The sequence below is a fragment of the Aulostomus chinensis genome, chromosome 3 (assembly GCF_037954235.1).
Source record: "Aulostomus chinensis isolate RoL2024-O1b breed Wild chromosome 3, RoL_Achi_v1.0, whole genome shotgun sequence".
NCBI classification, from domain to species: Eukaryota; Metazoa; Chordata; class Actinopteri; order Syngnathiformes; family Aulostomidae; genus Aulostomus; species Aulostomus chinensis.
The window spans coordinates 14,243,972-14,261,753 of NC_141322.1; the positions used below are offsets into that span (position 1 = coordinate 14,243,972).

Consider the following 17,782-nt stretch of genomic DNA (forward strand, 5'->3'; position numbering starts at 1 on the left):
CCTCCACCCAATCAAAACCAGCTACCAGCTAGATTGGTTGGCCTGTTTACCTGTCCATCAACAGCCAAAACCAGACTGCACCCAATTGGGCAGCTTAGCTGTCCATCAAAAGGCTGAGACCAGGAAGCATAAAGAGGGTATCAACGCCTTGTTGGATCGGTGTTGGGTGAGCAGCATCAAGGAGGACGAGCATGGAGTCAGAAGAAAACACAGCAAAAAAGAAAAAGGTCTTTTATAGAACAAGTGATGGATAAGACGGAGAAGGATAAAAGGCTCGGTGCAACGCGAGTGATTCTTGGGGTTTCAGTTGCTCGCTGGAGGAGTCTAAACAAATCATAAGGTTCAGCTACGGACGCGCAAGTAGCAGCCTTTCTTTTGGACAGGTTAGAAACTTTTTTGCCGACTTTGCTAGCTAGGCTATATTTGCGGTGATTTATTGTCAGTGTAGGTTGTGAGCTAGAACACAAGTGGGCAGATTTATGCCATATTTTCTGTTTCTTTTGTTAATTAAAAAAAATAAATAAAAGAAAATGTAAAAAAAAAAAAACGAAAGAAAAAAGTCAAAAACAGGCAGCGCCTACCCCTCCTTTGAGTGAGTTAAAACGTATAGTAAAGTGAAAAAAAAAATTATCTTGTGTTTTGTATGCAAGAATATAAAATTGCAGTGCATACTTGAGGGGCCCTCAAAGTACCTATTCCTCCACCAAGTATCCTGATGATTTTTTTTTCCTGCTGGTGGAGGAAAGAATATCTCATTATGTTAAACTGATCAGTGAGGCTCTTCTGAGGAGTGCTCAGCAGCCCCTAACCCTCACCTAAGCACCCCTACATGATGGTGTTGTGCACACATTGGCACAGTAAGCAGACCCTTGGCAGCAGATAAAGAATTAACAGTGATGTGAAAGCTAATTGATAAGCTAACTGAAGGCAATATTGAAACTTAACTAATAATTATTCTGTAACTTAATGATGCAACTTTTGTCTTTGCACTTTTTTTCTCGGTCATCTTGTCTCACAGTAGAGTTCTAGTTCCTGTGCTGGTACTCAGTCCAACACGTCAGCAGTGCTGTTCTCAAAAAAACAACAACAACAACAACAACACAGCTTCCCCTCTTGGACTTTGGCACAAAGTTTAATCGCATGCAAGCTGGAAAGTTGGTGAATAATATTTCTGGATGATCTGACCAAAAAGGTTTCAAACATTCTTACCGTGACTTGAACGCTTCTTGTTTTTGTTCCAGGGTTTGTTATTGAACGCTAGCAAGAGTAGCCTGCAAGAGATTATTGGCTAATGTTAGCTCTCTAAGGTAGCCTTTGTGCACTGATGTACTTCATTATGTTAGTCACATTATTCACACTAGTTTCGACAGAAATGAGTTTTTTGTACAAGTTATGGAAAGTCAATTGAGGCTTTGGAACAAACCATCAGAAAAAAGTTGACTGCCTTTGCAATATTGTTAAAAATGAACCTTATCACATATGTATGAATGTATTAGTGATTCAATAGCAGAGTGCTTGAACGGTTTTCAACGGCCAGACTTTCACATTCTCATATTAGCGCGCCCTTATCTGGACAAAATATAATGGATTCATCTATCCGACACTCCAGCCTCCACCAAGATTCATGACAATAAGCCTGGTAGAGTTTGTGTAATTCTGCTGGTAGGGAGACCAAGAAACAAATCAAGCCAATAGACTGAATAGACAACAGCACTCCGCTGGCGGAAGTAAAATACTTTCACAAATTCACCCAATTCTGTGGGAGCTCAACTTTGAATGAACCTTGCAAGCAGATATCCCTTGACAATACAACACACACACACACACACACACACACACAAAAATAGTAACAGCGGCAGCAATGGGGGGGGTCTGATGCTGAGACAGGAGTAAATGGCTAATGTGAGTGTTTGTGACAGGCTGCCTGAGGCAATGTGGGGAGCAGCTCTGCTCTCTGACAGGTGTTACCTCCACACCCCACCCACCTCCTCCTCACCCAAATTCTGACATACAGCCTACATGCTGGGGAGCCAGGAGTGCACACGGGGAAATTGGCTGGGGGGTTCACTCTGTGTGTGTGATGACGTCACTCGGCAACTCGTGTTTGAATGCGTGTGCCTCTATTACTCCAAGAAGTAAGGAACCTCCCCAAAGTGGACCATCTCATTGAGGAATAGAGAACAAGAGACAGGTGGAGACTTTTTTCTTTCCACCTCCAATTGTGTTACTGCTGATAAAAGAAGAATGTTCTTTAATTAAAAATACAGATACTGAATCTCCTCTGATGCAATACAAAACACATTGTTACGCTTGAGCATCTCGATTTTTGTGTTTTTTAAATATGTGTGGGGAAAAAAAGCAGAGGTCAAGCTGGGCAACAATAAATGCCCCCCGAGAGTTGGTGATTCAAGTCATCAGTCAGAAACCGACTGGGACGCTTCAAGCTGAGAAGCTCACTTAACGTCTCTCCACAAGATTTGCCACTGGTTCATACACCTTGCCGTGTCTATTATCCTCTAAAAATGAGAACTCTTTTAAAATGCAGCACATGAACTGTAACAATGGGCCCGAGCGGGTGCGGGCTCTTAGAAATTAATGTTCTCATTAATAGCAGGTGGTGAAATAACAAATCATCAATGGGGAATGTATCACTTAGGTTATGTCGAGGGAAAGCAGAGCTGAGCTACTAGGCAGAAGAACTAAAGAGCTGTGGTCCACTGACAGCTTCATGTTTGACCATCTCTAGTTTGTGTGTGTGTGCTTGGATGTGTGGTGTCTCATAAATCTAACACAGACAGCTTTTAGTGAAGCCATGTGATATTCTGTGTTAACTGTGGTTATGGCCATCAGCAGCTGAATGTTTCCTTTAATTTCATTATAAGCTGCACTTCAAAAGTGGAGAATTGTAACAAGAGAAAACAGTTGCTTTTATTTTATTTCAGCAGAGAGATGGAGGGAGAGGGAGAGAGAGAGAGAGAGAGCGCGAGCACCAAAAGAATATAAATCCACCATCATATGGATGTCTATTTTCATTCATTCATTGTCTTCCGCTTATTCCTTTCTATTAAGGGTCGCGGGGGGGCTGGGGTCTATCCCAGCAGCTTTCAGGCGAGAGGCAGGGTTCACCCTGGACGGGTCACCAGTCCATCACAGGGCCAACACATAGAGACAGACAACCATTCACACTCACAGTCACACCTACGGTCAATTTAGAGTATCAATCAGCCTCGTCCTCTCTTGATGTCTTTGGACTGTGGGAGGAAGCTGGAGTACCAGAGAGAACCCACACAGGAACAGGGAGAACATGGAGACTCCACACAGAAAGATCCTGTGATGGAGCCGGGACTCGAACCCAGAACCTTCTTGCTGTGAGACGACAGTGCTGACCACTGCCCTGGATGTATATTTTATTTTATTTAATTTTGGGGGGGGGAAAACAGCAACAAAGAGTTAAACCATACTACTGAACAGCCAGAGTCAACTTTTACGGAACAGGATTCAGGTACAAATGGGATGGGTGAGAATGAGGACCCGTTGGAAAAGGAGACGAGATTGGGGTCACATAAACTTGAGAAGTTACATTGTCCCTTAAATTTGTAACATACTGACACTTTAATTCTATCAATACTTGAAAGAATTAAAAACCTCTTTAAATACTCAATACAGAATACAATCTCTTCACCTATAACCAGCTACACTCACAGCTGCCTACTGAGTACACACACACACACACACACACACACAAACACACACAAACAGGCCCAAGACGGCACTAAAGCCTGTCAAATACACCTGTCATCAATGACAGAGGTGGGTCAACACTTATTTTCTACTCAGTACAACCACAGACAGGAGGTGTCTCCCCACCTCTAAGCACAAACACACATACACAAACATTTGAACACATACTGAAAGGCTACATTGACCTGTCATTGTGTCAGAAAAAAATAGAGAGCCAGACGGTGAGGAAAGAGTGTAGTTTCACATCATTAAATGTTTGCAGCCAGCATCAGAGTAGCTAACCCAGTGGCTTCATTCAGTATTCAGTACAGATGGTTTGGCACACACACACGCGCGCGCACGCACACTGCAGGATAAATCAATGGGATGAGAGGGAGAGTGGGGGGCAAGATTGTAGGAAATCCTCAGTGTTCAGCAGTGAGCAAAACAAGAAAAAACTACAGGGATGGCAGGTTATTGATTACAGCTCATCAATATACTGCACAGCTCAGTGACATCACAAACACTTCCTCTAGGGCAAATAAATACATACACATATGAGCTCATGCTTGTAAAAGTCACAATTTTCTACATTTTCCATACTAAACCTCAGTGTCAATGATATTATGCGTCAACGAGTTGTAACAAAGCAGATTGATCGTTAAAAAGTCTACGTGCCGAAACAATCAATGCAATACAAATGCAGACAAGAAAACAATCTATGCGTTTCTTGTTTACATGGTGTTTGACAAACCGGGCGAGAGCGCTAGAGGCCCGAGCTAATCAGATTAGCGAAATGCATCTGACTTCATGGGAATCGGCTGAAACAATGAGAGCCAAAGACGACATCATTATGTGTCTTGCTTTCATCCAACAATCTCTGATGTGATTATCAATGTAAGCTGTTGCCTTCACGCACCATCAGTCAATCATCCACTCTGACAGACATAACGCCCATCACACATGCTGCAGCCATAACAGATGAGCGTCAGTAAGTTTTGCATTGTTTCAAACGTCTGTGTTAAACATCCTACTGAGTTTCACTGGCACATAAGCATGATGCAGATTTTTGTTGTTAAATACTATTTCTGCTTCTAATGAATACAAAAACACGTTTATCAATTATTCACTGATTAGTGAAAGACAGAAAGAAAGAGAGCCTTTAGCCAAAGAGATGTAAATGTAAATGTTTGAGTTAGTTGAGAAACAACAACAAGCTTGATGCTTCCCAGTCAATGAGTAATCTTATTCAATAACCTCAATTCTGACCAAAATAATGGTGATAATGATAATTTTCTGCATCATCTTTGAGCTTTAGATTCTGCAGAATTGTGAAATCAAAGCATCTGTTCAGCAACATGAGGGTAAAATTGAGCACTCGCTGACAACGGCAAGAATGGGAAGCTGAACATTACGTTTCCGTACTGCGCACTCTTATTGAGAAGGACAAAATCAAAACGAGATCATAATTACATTCAATCACATATCACAAAAAAAGTGCTCCATTAGCCCTCTGCATTAAAGAAACTGAAGAATCATAATACATCTGAGACATTTACAGGTGCCTCTGTCCTCAGGTGCCATTCAAAATCTATACACTAGATGGTGCTGTTGACCAAATAAAAAAGGGAGTGGAGGCAAAGAAATAATCTGCAGCATGACACAACTGAATCAGACTTTATTTGATTGTGTCAGCTTTTCACAGGTAAAACTTATTATTACCTCCACCAAGGAGGAGTTACAAGCTGTGTGTTTGTCAGGTTGCAAGTTAACTCAAAAAGTTCTAGGATGACTTAAACGAAATTTAGAATAATCAATAAAATTTAGGAATTGACCTGGGACTGAAACCACAATGCAATGTTTTTACATAGTTCTGGTGGAGATATGCACTGTCCAGAGTGCTGCCAGGTTCAATATGTACACATTTGATTTTTGTCACCAACAATATATTTAAATAACTCTCTCGGCACAACGATACAAGTGTTACCATCAGTGCACATCCTACACACTATTTTAAAGAAATTGAATAATGTATACACAAAAACACACACACACACACTATATATATTACATTAAATAATATTTAATTATTACAGTAATGCCTAATTTTTACAATCCTGCTAAGAAAGGCTGTGTGAAATTAGCCACGATACTGTGGATGTAATGTCCCTTTTGTTCTTAAGAACAATCAGTACACTGGTGCCTTTGCCTCTTGCGGATCATGAAGACACATCTATTTTAGTCAAGGCAATGAAGTAAAAGTTTAAATATTTAAATTTTTGATACATTGGATTTTATACTTCTTGGTCTTTTTGCCAAGTGTAAATGAAAGAATCCATTGAGTAGTTTTAATACAACCCATCTGAGCAGGACCACAGGAGGACAGCTCAGCTCTGAATTATGTTAGCGACACAAAAACATGGCTCACCAGTATCTTGGCCTTCTCCTTCTCTTCATAAGTCTTCCCTCTCTCCATGATGAGAGCAGGTTTAAGATGATCCAGACCTGTGGCGGCTGCAGTATCTCTCTCACTCTGGGCCAGCCTGGCAAGTTGCTCCTGCACCAGTGCCTGTTGACGCTCAAAGCTGAATTCAGAAAGATAAGAGCTGTTGGAACCTTTTGCCCTTCAACTGTCCAGTCAACGTCTGCTGCAGTAACAAGTTATTTTCCTGGTGAGAAGGAGCCAGTGGAGGGTCAAAGTTAGGTTTCTGTTGGTCAACCCCTGCACCAGTATTCCTACAGTAGAGCCTCCCCAAGTCAACAAGTTGAAAAACAAAGGACTTACCAAATGTGTCCTTCAGTATTGTGGAAGATAAATTAATGCCAAACAACATTTCAGCCCAAGGACTCAACAGCGCCAAGACAATAACATCACATTTTCTCTAATTAATGCAGGAAAAACTAAATTAGAATCCATTTATTGTGGCTTAATGTCATCTGGAAAGTGATTACAGCGTAATTGGTAACAATACTACATTTCCAGCTCTGCCATGTGAGCAGATCAGTGTTTGTAAAGGCTCCAGTTGCACAGCTACACAAAGTAAATCAGCACAGGCAGCCCAGTGTTGACACATCCCTCATTATGTCACTCTTATGTTGCTCTTAAATACAGCCCATGAGCAGAATGCTTGTGCTGCTCTACCTACTATATCTGTCGCCTGTCGGGAGTTGACTGTACCTTCAACACATGAGAACATGTCAGAAATGATGCTCATATGTTCAGCAAAAGTCCTTTCACACAACTGAAATGAAATGAAATCTCAGAGAAGTGCTATTGCCAAAGCATAGCAGGTCCTTCTCCAAATATGGGCTGAAAACAGCAAAGAGGTCAAGCGAGTTCATCGCTGCACGTTATGCTCTAATCTCTGAAGTAGACACATTAAACTTTGGCATTGTGAGCACATACTTTTTACGCATTTCCTCCTGTATTTCGGATGCAGAGGGTCCTGATTGACCTGAAATCAAACAGGACATGTATCAGTAATAATAGCTAACAGAAATATGACAAACACAGAATCGAGAAGGAAGAGCAATAATATTTAGGATTAATTAGGTGCAGAGCATGAGGTTACTTTGTATGAAATTTTAACATGTTTTACATTGTGATTGTTCATTATGACCACGATCTTTCATGCCATATCCGCTATATGAGGTTAGTTGATTAATAAAATATGAACATATACATTTGAAAGAGCCAAAAATAGAGGTGGCACAGTGGTCAGCACTGTCCCCTCACAGCAAGAAGGTTCCAGGTTTGAGTCCCGGCTCCAGCACAGGATCTTTCTGTGTGGAGTCTCCATGTTCTCCCTGTTCCTGTGTGGGTTCTCTCTGGTACTCCAGCTTCCTCCCACAGTCCAAAGACATCAAGAGGGAACGAGGCTGATTGATTCTCTAAATTGACCGTAGGTGTGACTGTGAGTGTGAATGGTTACCAAAGGCTGCTGGGTTAGGCTCCAGCCCCCCCATGACCCTTAACAGGATAAGCGGTAGAAAATGGATGGACGGAGCCAAAAATATAAAAGAGTTATTGTATTTCTTTGATTTGTATTTATATCACCATTTTAGTCTTCTATAATTGTGGGCTTGAGCTGTGTGGTTGCCTTTTAACATAGACAGTATATTTGAATTATGAATACCATGAGGATGAACGACAGCTTTGGGATCATTCAATAAGTTCATTACATGCTGCTTTCTATCTTGTTATAATTTCACAACCCCTGAATTTTTTTAAATGCCCACACAGACATTACATATGGAATACATATTGTTTGTACCTGCTCAGAGACTGCGAATGGAAATTAGCAGATCGCTCGAATAAACTCTTCTAATTACGGGTTTACTGTTTTTGTACAAGGTCCTTATCCACACAACACCTCCCCATAAGTGCTGGTGCAACAGGAAACATACTTGGTGGTGGTTTGCCACTGTTGGGATCAGATGGCTTGGAGCTGTCAGACCCCTGAGATTCCCGCATCCGCTGGAGCACATCCTCTGAGAGCTGGACATGTGGGAATACACACACACACACACACACATCCTTGTACTTAAATCTTTGTGAGTCTTTTCATTGATATAATGCATTCCCTAGCCCCTCACCCTAAACCTAACCATCTCAACTGACTGACTGACACTAACCTTGACCCTAAACCTGATTCTAACCTCGACCCTAAGACCAAGTCTTGACATTCAAACGGCCCTTTGAAGATGTGAGGACCGGCTAAAATGTTCTCTCTCTGTTAGTTAACTGCGTATTCTAGTTCTCCATATGTAGCAAGTACAAGAACACACACACACACACACACACACGAGCACACTGGTTTGAAAACAAGTCAATCGTGTGTTTGGTCAGCAGCCAGGCTCACTAGTGGAAGTCTGATGCTCCTGCCTTTCTCAGTTAGGTCGGATCTTCTCTCTGAAGGAGCTTCTAGGAATGACAGCAGCACATTCCCAGTGTAACTTCAGCAGGTGTACTGATAGGACACGCTGACAAGGTTTTGAAATGTTTACCTCTTCATTAAATGCAAGCAAGTCAAGCTAACGTGTAGCTGCTACTGTAGGAAATGTCATTGTGCATGTCACTGCTAGCTAGCCAGACATAATTAATCAAGCATTAATCAAGTCGCTGGGGTGGTTATAAGTGGCTTCGACCGGGTCATTTGAGGACGCGGGACCTGCCACAACCGCAAATGCCCACCAGCTAAAAAAAAAAAGAAAAAAGAAAAGTCGAGCCTCAGTCGTAATGTCAGACAAAAATAAATGATAAATAATTAGTTCCTTCAAACAAAACAATGATAACCTGATATCTACCTTCACTCCTTCAATTAGTGTGACCTTCGCGTCTTCGTCCAGTCCGAATGACACTTTCGCTGTGCTTCCATTTCCTCCCATGACAGCTAGCTCTTACTTCTTTTTTTTTTTTTTAAATATTAAATCCGAGCTTCGTGATATAACGGAGACATTCGCAGCTGGATTCGCCGCCGGAGCGACCGGTGGAAAAAATGCTCCAATAAAGGTCACTCTGGTGCCGCAGTATCCTGAAATGCTACTTGTTCTATAAAATCATCGGGGACCAATCATAACGGGTCGTAGATTATAGCTGGAGAGAGGGTAGATGGGAATTGTAGTTCAATTGTAGTTTTAAAAAGGCGCCTCCCACACAGCTTTTCCACATAAACGCGATGCATTACATGAATTTCTAGAATGCTGGACTCCCTCAGAAGTCAATGTTAATAATAATTCAAAGAAGAAGCCAAAAATAAACACTTAGAGAATCAGACAGAGAATCTTTTACGGCCATGTTTTATTCAGCATGTTATGGAATCATCAAAATAAGGCCAGAATATAATACAATCAATGTACTTAAATAAAAAAAGGAAATTTACAGATCAATTGAAAAACTATTTCACCACTTTTTTATCAAAAGAGGACAAAAATGCACATAACTGCAAACGGATTTCACACTCTCTAATCTGCAAACAATTAAACACTGTTCACCTGCACTGAAATATAAAAATTTACAAGAGTAAGGCAAAACAGTGTTTTGTTTTGTTTTTTTACTGTGTTGTTACTTTAAAATTGAGCAAAACTCAAATGCAACCTTGCAGGATATTTCCTACATACAGGTAACCATAGTGTAAGAATACTTCTTGGTTAAATACAATGATCCTTTTGTTTTGAATACACAGAATTTTCAGGGAAAAACTCAAAAGACAGCATGTCATAATTCCTTTAAGAGTTATAAGAAAATGTGACCTGCTTGAGAAGATTTGTGTGAGATTTTGAGACAACTCTTGAAATCAGAAGTGAAAACCGCCTCTACAATATTTCAGTAGTTGCCCGTTTTCAAGTTACTCATCTTACACATAAATGCTTAAGTTTGTCTTGCTCAGGTGAAGGAATGGTTATGTTTTATGCAATCATATTCAATCAATACAATAATTTGATCCCATAAAATTGAACAATATTGTTTATGGTCCATTTTCAACACTGATTACGTCATTGAAATACCTTGCGGATGCTTTAGTGATCTGAAACAAGGAGCTTGCCAAGGAACTTTGTTTTCATATTGCAGTAACACACAATCCATGAAAGCCTTTCCCTTGTCAACAAGACAGCAAAAAGTTGAGAGGACAAGAGGAGCAAGGTGATTCAGGAAGTCAGGGAAGCCGGTTAGGTCCATACTAGGCAGCAGATTACAAAAGTCAATTAAGAGGTAACTCAAAAGCCTTACAGATGTCAAGTTGACATCAAAAGAATGTTTGATTTTTAAAGACTTGGGCTCTTAAAATGGAGCTTAATCTTCATTATTGAGGATAGATCAGTCAATGCTGAAAGGCAGAATGACAAAGTGTGCTGAGACAAGTCAGCGAGCTCTCACGTCAAAGAGACAGCAGGACAGGGTTAATATGGTGTCTTTAGGAGCCACGGTGTGGAATAGTACTCCTAGCGTGGAGCTACAGCAGCAGTGCACTCTGGCAACAGTGTTACAAAAGCAGTTGCTAAGTTCACAGTCCTCCAGATAATTGGATAAATAGGTCCCTCCTTATGTGTCCAGTTCTAAACCTCACCTTTCCTCCGTGTCCAACTATGTTCTGGATATGTCCTTCCTCTCTCATAGCCACCCTGCATCATGTTCATGCATATTCATGTCCCTCATTCCTTCTCCTTCATGAGGAGTTATGCATTGATTGGCCTCCAACGATCAGCTTCAATGCTGTTGATGCTGCTGGACCCGTAAGGTCCAGAGGCTACATCGTCTAAGTATGCTCCATGCAACCCGGAACTGCTGGGACCAGACCCATCAAACTGGGTAGAGGAGTAGTACAGGCCCTGGTCCGTTAACTCCTTACGGGCCAGAGTCGTAGCTAAAGTTGGAGGAAGGTGGACGTCACTTTCTTCTGGCTCATCCACCTGTGACTTGTAAGAGAAAAGGATCTTGGGCTCTGACCTGAAGGAGAGAAGATGTTATTGGAAGAGACAGGGTTAGATAAGGTCAGGATTCATAATCTTCATATTTTGTAGACTCCTTCTCACATACCCAAAAAAGCCTTTGAGGAATGTTACATAAATAAGCGGAGCAAAGGCGGAGAAGTAGAGGAAGGTGGTCACGTCCACACAGCTGGGTCAGAAAACAAGAAGATTCTGAGTAAGTTTCCCGCAATACAATAATCACGATTAGAGCAATTCTGCAATAGTTGATATGACAATTCGTCAATTTTATATCAGGATATCTCTGTAACTGAGGAGGGAAAATATCCTAAAGGGCCAAAAAGTAGTAATTATGTACTTAGTATGAGGTTCATACAGACCAGAGTCCCTCTATGACTCCAGCACACAGCAGAGCACTGCCCAGGCCCTGGACCAGGTTCAGTAAAGACAAGATGGCAGCGTAGACATAGAAACTCCTCTTAGCTGGACAGAGGAAGTGAAAAGATGAATGAGCTTCAGTTCAATGTTATCGTGCACTGGTATGGCACAATAATAGTATGAGCTTTCATTTTCGTGACCATATGAAAACTGAAGCTGGTATCTCAACAAGCGATGTCAAGATTTGTCTTCTTTGATAGATTTTGAAACTCACACGGCAGAGAAATCTTCTCCCTCAGTGGTGTTTTAGGAAGGATCACGATCATGGAGTACACCTATGATAAAGATTACATGAACAATTAAGTTTTGATCAGATGTTTTTCTTGTATTTTTTTTCCCCCAACTGTTGCTCCTGCTACTAATGTACTCACCAGGAAGAAAAAGCAGGAGCTGGCCAACCAAAAGTGGCGTCCACCATGGCCGTAGATGTTGAAGTCCTCAGCAGACAGGTGGCTGTCTGGATACAGGATCTCCAGCGTGCCCTTCAGTAACACATCTTAGTGTCATCACTGTGTAGCTAACAGAGTCTTGAAGTGATGATTCAGAAGCTGTGCAGTTACCTGTGTGATGGAGTAGGCCAGGGCGAGCACCGCAGTGATAGCCAGCACACGTTTAATACTAGACTTGCTCTCGAGGTGACCTTTTAATTGGAGAAGCATAGTCAGAGCTGAAAAGTGGAACTACAAAGTTGGCATTTGAAAAGAAACAGAAATTTAAAAAATATGCTGTAAATAAGAACTGAAACAGAGCAAACTAACCGAAAGCCAGTCCCAGAATGACCACACTGAGCTCAATAGCCAGCAAGAAGAAGCGGGTGATTTCCCATAACACCTAGAAGAGAAAACAGACATCATGAGATCACGGTGGCTATTTTGTAACAGATATTTAATCATAAACACATGACTAACTTAACAGCTTAGTTCACACTCCAGAGAATTATATAATCCTTTGTAATGTTTTCTCAACTAGAGCAGCAATGTCAGTGTACGATGGGAACAGCCCGTCCATCTCTGCGCCCGTCGGGATCTGGCTGGTATGAGAGGAATGTCATTTCCCCCTCTGGTAAAAAATAAGCCATGCAACGTCATGCTGAAGCTGCCATCAGGCCCTCTGGGGAGCGCTTTAAACATGTGAGAGGGTGTCGCAGCTGCTGCTAATTCAATATGAGCACATCCCTGTTTCCACTTATCTGCTATTAGCCTCCTACTACCTCCACACAAAAACATTGACTATGTTAGTCGCAGACTGTTTTGCAAAAATCATGTTCAAACATATTAGAGAGATTTAACACTGAATGTTTCCCCACAAAATGGACAGAGACATCATTCACTGTTGTGTACAGTAAACATGAACTTCTCGTGACTTACAGCTCAGAATGTTTCTGGTAACAGAAGGAGAAATCTTAAAAAACAAAATAAAACCCACAATGTTGTTGCTATAAGAAATATTTTCATGTTGAATTTACTCAGACTTTTGGCTGAAAAAAATAAATTAAAAAAAACAAACATTAAGTTAGGAAATAATATCTGTTTTATCATTGTCACTTCCTTGGGTTTGGATAATTCTTCTCAAATTCTATCAATGGAAATATCTACGTTTTGTTACTTAAATCTCAGATATATAAAACAAACAGCCTAAAAAGTTAGTGCCAATCACAACACCATAAAAAAGGTTCCTTCTATTATTTATCATTTTCTTCAACAGATAAGTAATGATGTAGTCCTGTTGAGTGTTACCTGTGTCAAGAAACCTTTAACACCATCAGAAAGGCTATTTTCGTTGGCTGGTGCACTAAAATACCTCAATTCAACAGTACAAGGCAAGATCCAACTTTGAATTTTCTTGTTGTTGTGGCAGCAATTATATCCCAAATTGTGGCATTAATAAGCCATTTCAGAATTAAAACCCTTAGTATACAGATTCATTCTTACTTTGTCAATGATGGTGGCAGCGCTTGACGAACTGACAGTCATAGACACTATGGCCCGGGTGATTCCCACTGCTGCTACGACAAACACCTGAAATATGCACGTTACCTGTGTGTAAAACATTTTGCCTTCGGATACAAAACAGTATTTCCTAGCGTGAGAAAAAACATGGCAACAATGCATCTACTAATGCAAAAACCAAACAACTTGCAAGACAGGATTTCCTCTGTTATGGTAGAGAAAAGTAGATGAATAAGAGATATTTTGAAAGGGAGGAGTGAGCACATAACAATGCAATACTATTCTAGAATAATCTGAGCTGTTTGTTTAATGCGTTCATATTATTCTTGTTTCCTACCAGCAGGTAAAAGGTGATGAAGATAGGGCTAGAGGTGACTCGAATTTTTGCTCTGGCTGAAGGCAGCTTCCACATCAGGAATACAAAGAAAGCCACGTTAGGCACAAGCAGCAGGATGTCCCAGAACCGCACCCTGAGGAGAGACAGAGAGATAAGGGGATCACCATGTCTGCTAAGAAGTACACATTTACCTAACAAATGTATTCAATAGCTTTGTTTGCTTTAGTGCTGCACAATTTGGTGAAAAAAACATACTGTGAAACAAATTAGTGCGCTTATAAGCACGAAACAAAATAAAAACACAAAAAAATCTTTTTGCCATTGTGTTATAACATTTACCAATAACAAACAATAATTCACAAGTTCTTTTTCTTTCTTTCAAGTTGCAAGTAATGATTACCTGGAGTCTCTGACATCCTCATATAGAACTTGAAGACATTTGTGAGGTTTGGAGATGTTGGCTTCAGTGTCAGGGAGCCAAGTTGGGAATGCTGATGTGTTTTCCAGGGGTGTGGGTGACACACTGCCATTGTACTGAGCAAACCTTACCACAGCTGTTACTGTGGCTAGCATGGTGTCAGGACCTGAGGGGGGAGATGTGATACATCTTTACTGAATGTGACGAAAGAAGCAGAGAAAGACATTATTTCTCACAGGACCGAACATTATCAAATACATATAAGCACACAGTCAAGAAAACCAAACAGGTTTGTCCTCTGTACTGTACTAGGCAGGCACCTGCTACTGCTTTCTCCACCTAAACAATCATTATGTAACGAGCACGATTTCAACATAAGCAGATTGGCTCATACAAATGTGAGGGTTGCAAAGTGTAAAACTTATCTAACCCGCAAACATTACTTGTTATATTGCTACAAAAAAAACATATTAAGGATATTTTAAAAAATTGACGTTTTAACTCAAAAGCTGTCTGAAAGTCATTGAAATGTCTACTGGTATTTAAGTCACCTTATCAGTTCCCCTATTCATCAACGTACTTTTCGGTTAAGGGGAATTTCAGCCGACGTGTTAGCTGACGATGCTAATTAAGCTTTAGCCTTTAGCCAACGTCAGCGGCTGACTTGTTTGCATTTAAAAAGTTGTATTTTAAGCTTCTCTTTTTTTTCAAAGCCACTGTGTGGACTTGAACACACAGAACGGCTGATAAGGAACAGCTGCTTAAAACCAGGGTGCATCAAAACAAACTAACGCAAGTGCAGTGACGCTACCTAACCCTTCGCAGCTACAACTTTAGCAGGTAAAAATAAACACCTTACCGATTCACAGAGCTCGAATTTCACCGTCACAAATGCTGGAAACTGTGTCGCTGTATAGGAAATTCTAGTTCATGTTTCACACACTGTCAGAAACAGAGGTCGGTCGATAAATTGGTCACTACTTCAGGACATGGCTGCGTTGGGCAGTTCGCTAACACACGATCACCTGACATCGCTCACCAGACTCGCGAAACACATCTCGCGACATTAAACGATGAGATCTCGATAGATGGAAGTCAGCAGCTACACGTTGACAGTGTCAGAGCGGTAGAGAAAACCAGAAAACAGCCTCCCCAAACGCAATGCCCTCGTCTTATTGTCCTATATTTTTTACCCATAGACTCCCATAAAAGTCCTCCTAAAATACATAAATATACACATCCATGTGCTGTCTTTGATTCACTTTCAGTATTTTTTTTTTTACTTTCAGTGCTCTTCTTTACATGTCTGTCAAGAATAATTAAGTAATCAAGACATTGATTCCACATTCACATTTTTAACCTGCAATATCAGCATTGTCATATTTACTTGAATCTTGTATGTTTGCAAATTTGTGGAATTCTACCTAATCTTACAGTTCAATGTAAAACACCCAATGAAAAGAATGTAAATACAAAGTCTCATGAATGCTGGTGGCAGCTCATCATTATTACATGTCATCACGCTGACAGCAGAGGAAGAGGGATTGTAGTTGTGGGGATGTTAAAGTCCTGCATCTGTGCTGTAGTTTGCTCATAGCCCAAAAATAGCGTGGATAGCTTTTCTAACAAAGCCTGCAAGTCTTGTAACAAAGGATTATTTTCTTCAATGATTGAAATTACAGAATAAAGCTGGAAATCAAGATGGGTATCATTCAAAAAACATTTACAGAAAAGTTGGTTGTCTCTTTGATATTACAAAGACAGAATGAATAGTTTAATGTATCATCATAGTTGGTGGCACGGTGGTGCAGTGGTTTGCACTGTCACCTCACAGCAAGAAGGTTCTGGGTTCAAGTCCCGGCTCCAGCACAGGATCTTTCTGTGTGGAGTCTCCATGTTCTCCCTGTTCCTGTGTGGGTTCTCTCTGGTACTCCAGCTTCCTCCCACAGTCCAAAGACATCAAGAGGGGACGAGGCTGATTGATACTCTAAATTGACCGTAGGTGTGAATGGTTGTCTGTCTCTATGTGTTGGTCCTGTGATGGACTGGTGACCTTTCCAGGGTGAACCCTGCCTCTCACCTGAAGGCTGCTGGGATAGGCTCCAGCCCCCACGACCCTTAATAGGAACAAGCGGAAGAAAAATGGATGGATGGATGAAGCAATAGTAGATTCAGAGCTTGTGTGTATGGGGAGTAATTTGCATTTCCTAATATCAAGAGTTAATATGGACTTGGCATCAGAATCAATCTTATTTAGCCTCCATGTTGCGTACCAAAAAACCCAAAACGTCATTCTTGATGTGTCAGTGTAACGGTTATATTGAGTCAGGAGACATTCAAGATGCAACAAATAATTCAATTTTTTTTCTTGATGATTTAGATTATCACACATCAGCAACAATGATGAAATATTACTACTACTATATTATTACTCAAATATTTGTAAATTCTTTACTGCGTTATTTGTTTATATTCCTTATATTATTCCTTACACTGTTAGGCATTCTGTGGACAGCAAAGAAAGAATTTCATTGTACAGGGAAACATGTTTCCAAACTGTGCATATGACAATAAACACTTTGAATCTTGAATCTTGAATAGCAAACTATTTATTCTGTCTTTGTAATATCAAAGAGACAACCAACTTTTCTGTAAATGTTTTTTGAATGATACCCATCTTGATTTCCAGCTTTATTCTGTAATGTCAATCATTGAAGAAAATAATCCTTTGTTACAAGACTTGTCGGTTTTGTTAGAAAAGCTATCCACGCTATTATTGGGCTATGAGCAAACTACAGCACTGATGCAGGACTTTAACATCCCCACAACTACAATCCCTCTTCCTCTGCTGTCAGCGTGATGACATTTTTAGGTTTATTGAGCCGCATGTCACCGGCTGCCCATTTGAAGATTTATAATCACTTTTAGATTAATGAGTGCTAAATCTGCTGCAGTATTTGATTTAATAGAACAAAATGTGAAAATATCTCAAGCTTTTACTGTTCACATATTTTATTTTAGGCATAAAACTAAAACCCCAATGAAAAATTTGAGTTTGAGATGAGCCTGTTCTTTTTGGGATGGAGCTCTGGGACTTTTAATTGACTGTAAATGGAGAACGGTGTTTCACACAGGTTGTAATGATATTTCTGGTGTTGGTTTGGCAGGGCTCTAGTTTAGTAAACTCTGCTGCATTCAACAAAGTATATTCCACATTTATCAAATGGCCTTTTCCCGTGTTGTGCTAAATGGAGAAGTTCTAAGCCCCCTTCCCCTGGTTTTATTAATGGTTTTAGGATATATTTCATGAATCAAAAACAAGCAAAAAATACTTGTAAAATAAGTCTAGACATTGCTCTACCTGTTATTCTAATCTAAAAATTCCTGTTCTTTTTTGTCCTTTTTGCTCCATTGTGTGAATTTAAATGCCGAATGTTACTTTGGAATGAACATGTCCCCTTTATTAGGGCTTGAGCTTGAAGGTACTTCAGG

General features: G+C 40.5%; 2 protein-coding genes across 5 annotated transcripts in view; both read right to left on the bottom strand.

Annotated features, from left to right (window-relative positions):
• chchd6b (coiled-coil-helix-coiled-coil-helix domain containing 6b) overlaps window positions 1-9,262 on the bottom strand; it is a 65,475-nt gene extending 56,213 nt beyond the window's left edge. The window contains exons 1-5 of one of the 4 annotated variants that reach the window (XM_086198831.1): window positions 9,028-9,257; window positions 8,583-8,917; window positions 8,128-8,218; window positions 7,127-7,175; window positions 6,149-6,305 (exon numbers count right to left, since the gene is read on the bottom strand). In XM_086198831.1, the coding sequence (XP_086054957.1) occupies window positions 6,149-6,305; window positions 7,127-7,175; window positions 8,128-8,194 (273 nt within the window). In that variant the 5' untranslated portion in view covers window positions 8,195-8,218; window positions 8,583-8,917; window positions 9,028-9,257. Of the gene's footprint in view, window positions 1-6,148; window positions 6,306-7,126; window positions 7,176-8,127; window positions 8,219-8,582; window positions 8,918-9,027 lie in introns of all 4 variants that reach the window. The other 3 variants (XR_015112068.1, XM_086198829.1, XM_086198830.1) reach the window with 3 other exon arrangements.
• Window positions 9,263-9,505: 243 nt separating this feature from the next.
• tpra1 (transmembrane protein, adipocyte asscociated 1) lies at window positions 9,506-15,345 on the bottom strand. Its single transcript, XM_086200661.1, has 11 exons — window positions 15,150-15,345; window positions 14,273-14,456; window positions 13,873-14,005; window positions 13,518-13,604; window positions 12,345-12,417; window positions 12,147-12,226; window positions 11,958-12,068; window positions 11,801-11,861; window positions 11,529-11,631; window positions 11,258-11,338; window positions 9,506-11,167 (listed from the first exon to the last, which is right to left on the bottom strand). The coding sequence occupies exons 2-11, from the start codon at window positions 14,443-14,445 to the stop codon at window positions 10,897-10,899; spliced, it is 1,173 nt and encodes a 390-aa protein (XP_086056787.1). The 5' UTR covers window positions 14,446-14,456; window positions 15,150-15,345; the 3' UTR covers window positions 9,506-10,896.
• Between the last annotated feature and the right edge of the window lie 2,437 nt (window positions 15,346-17,782).

Coding starts and splice junctions, on each gene's coding strand:
- tpra1 (XM_086200661.1), bottom strand. CDS start 14,445: ATGCTAGCCACAGTAACAGCTGTGGTAAGGTTTGCTCAGTACAATGGC. Junction 12,069..12,146: donor TGGCCTACTCCATCACACAG/GTAACTGCACAG, acceptor GTGTTACTGAAG/GGCACGCTGGAGATCCTGTA. Junction 11,168..11,257: donor TTCCTCAAAGGCTTTTTTGG/GTATGTGAGAAG, acceptor TCTCTCCTTCAG/GTCAGAGCCCAAGATCCTTT.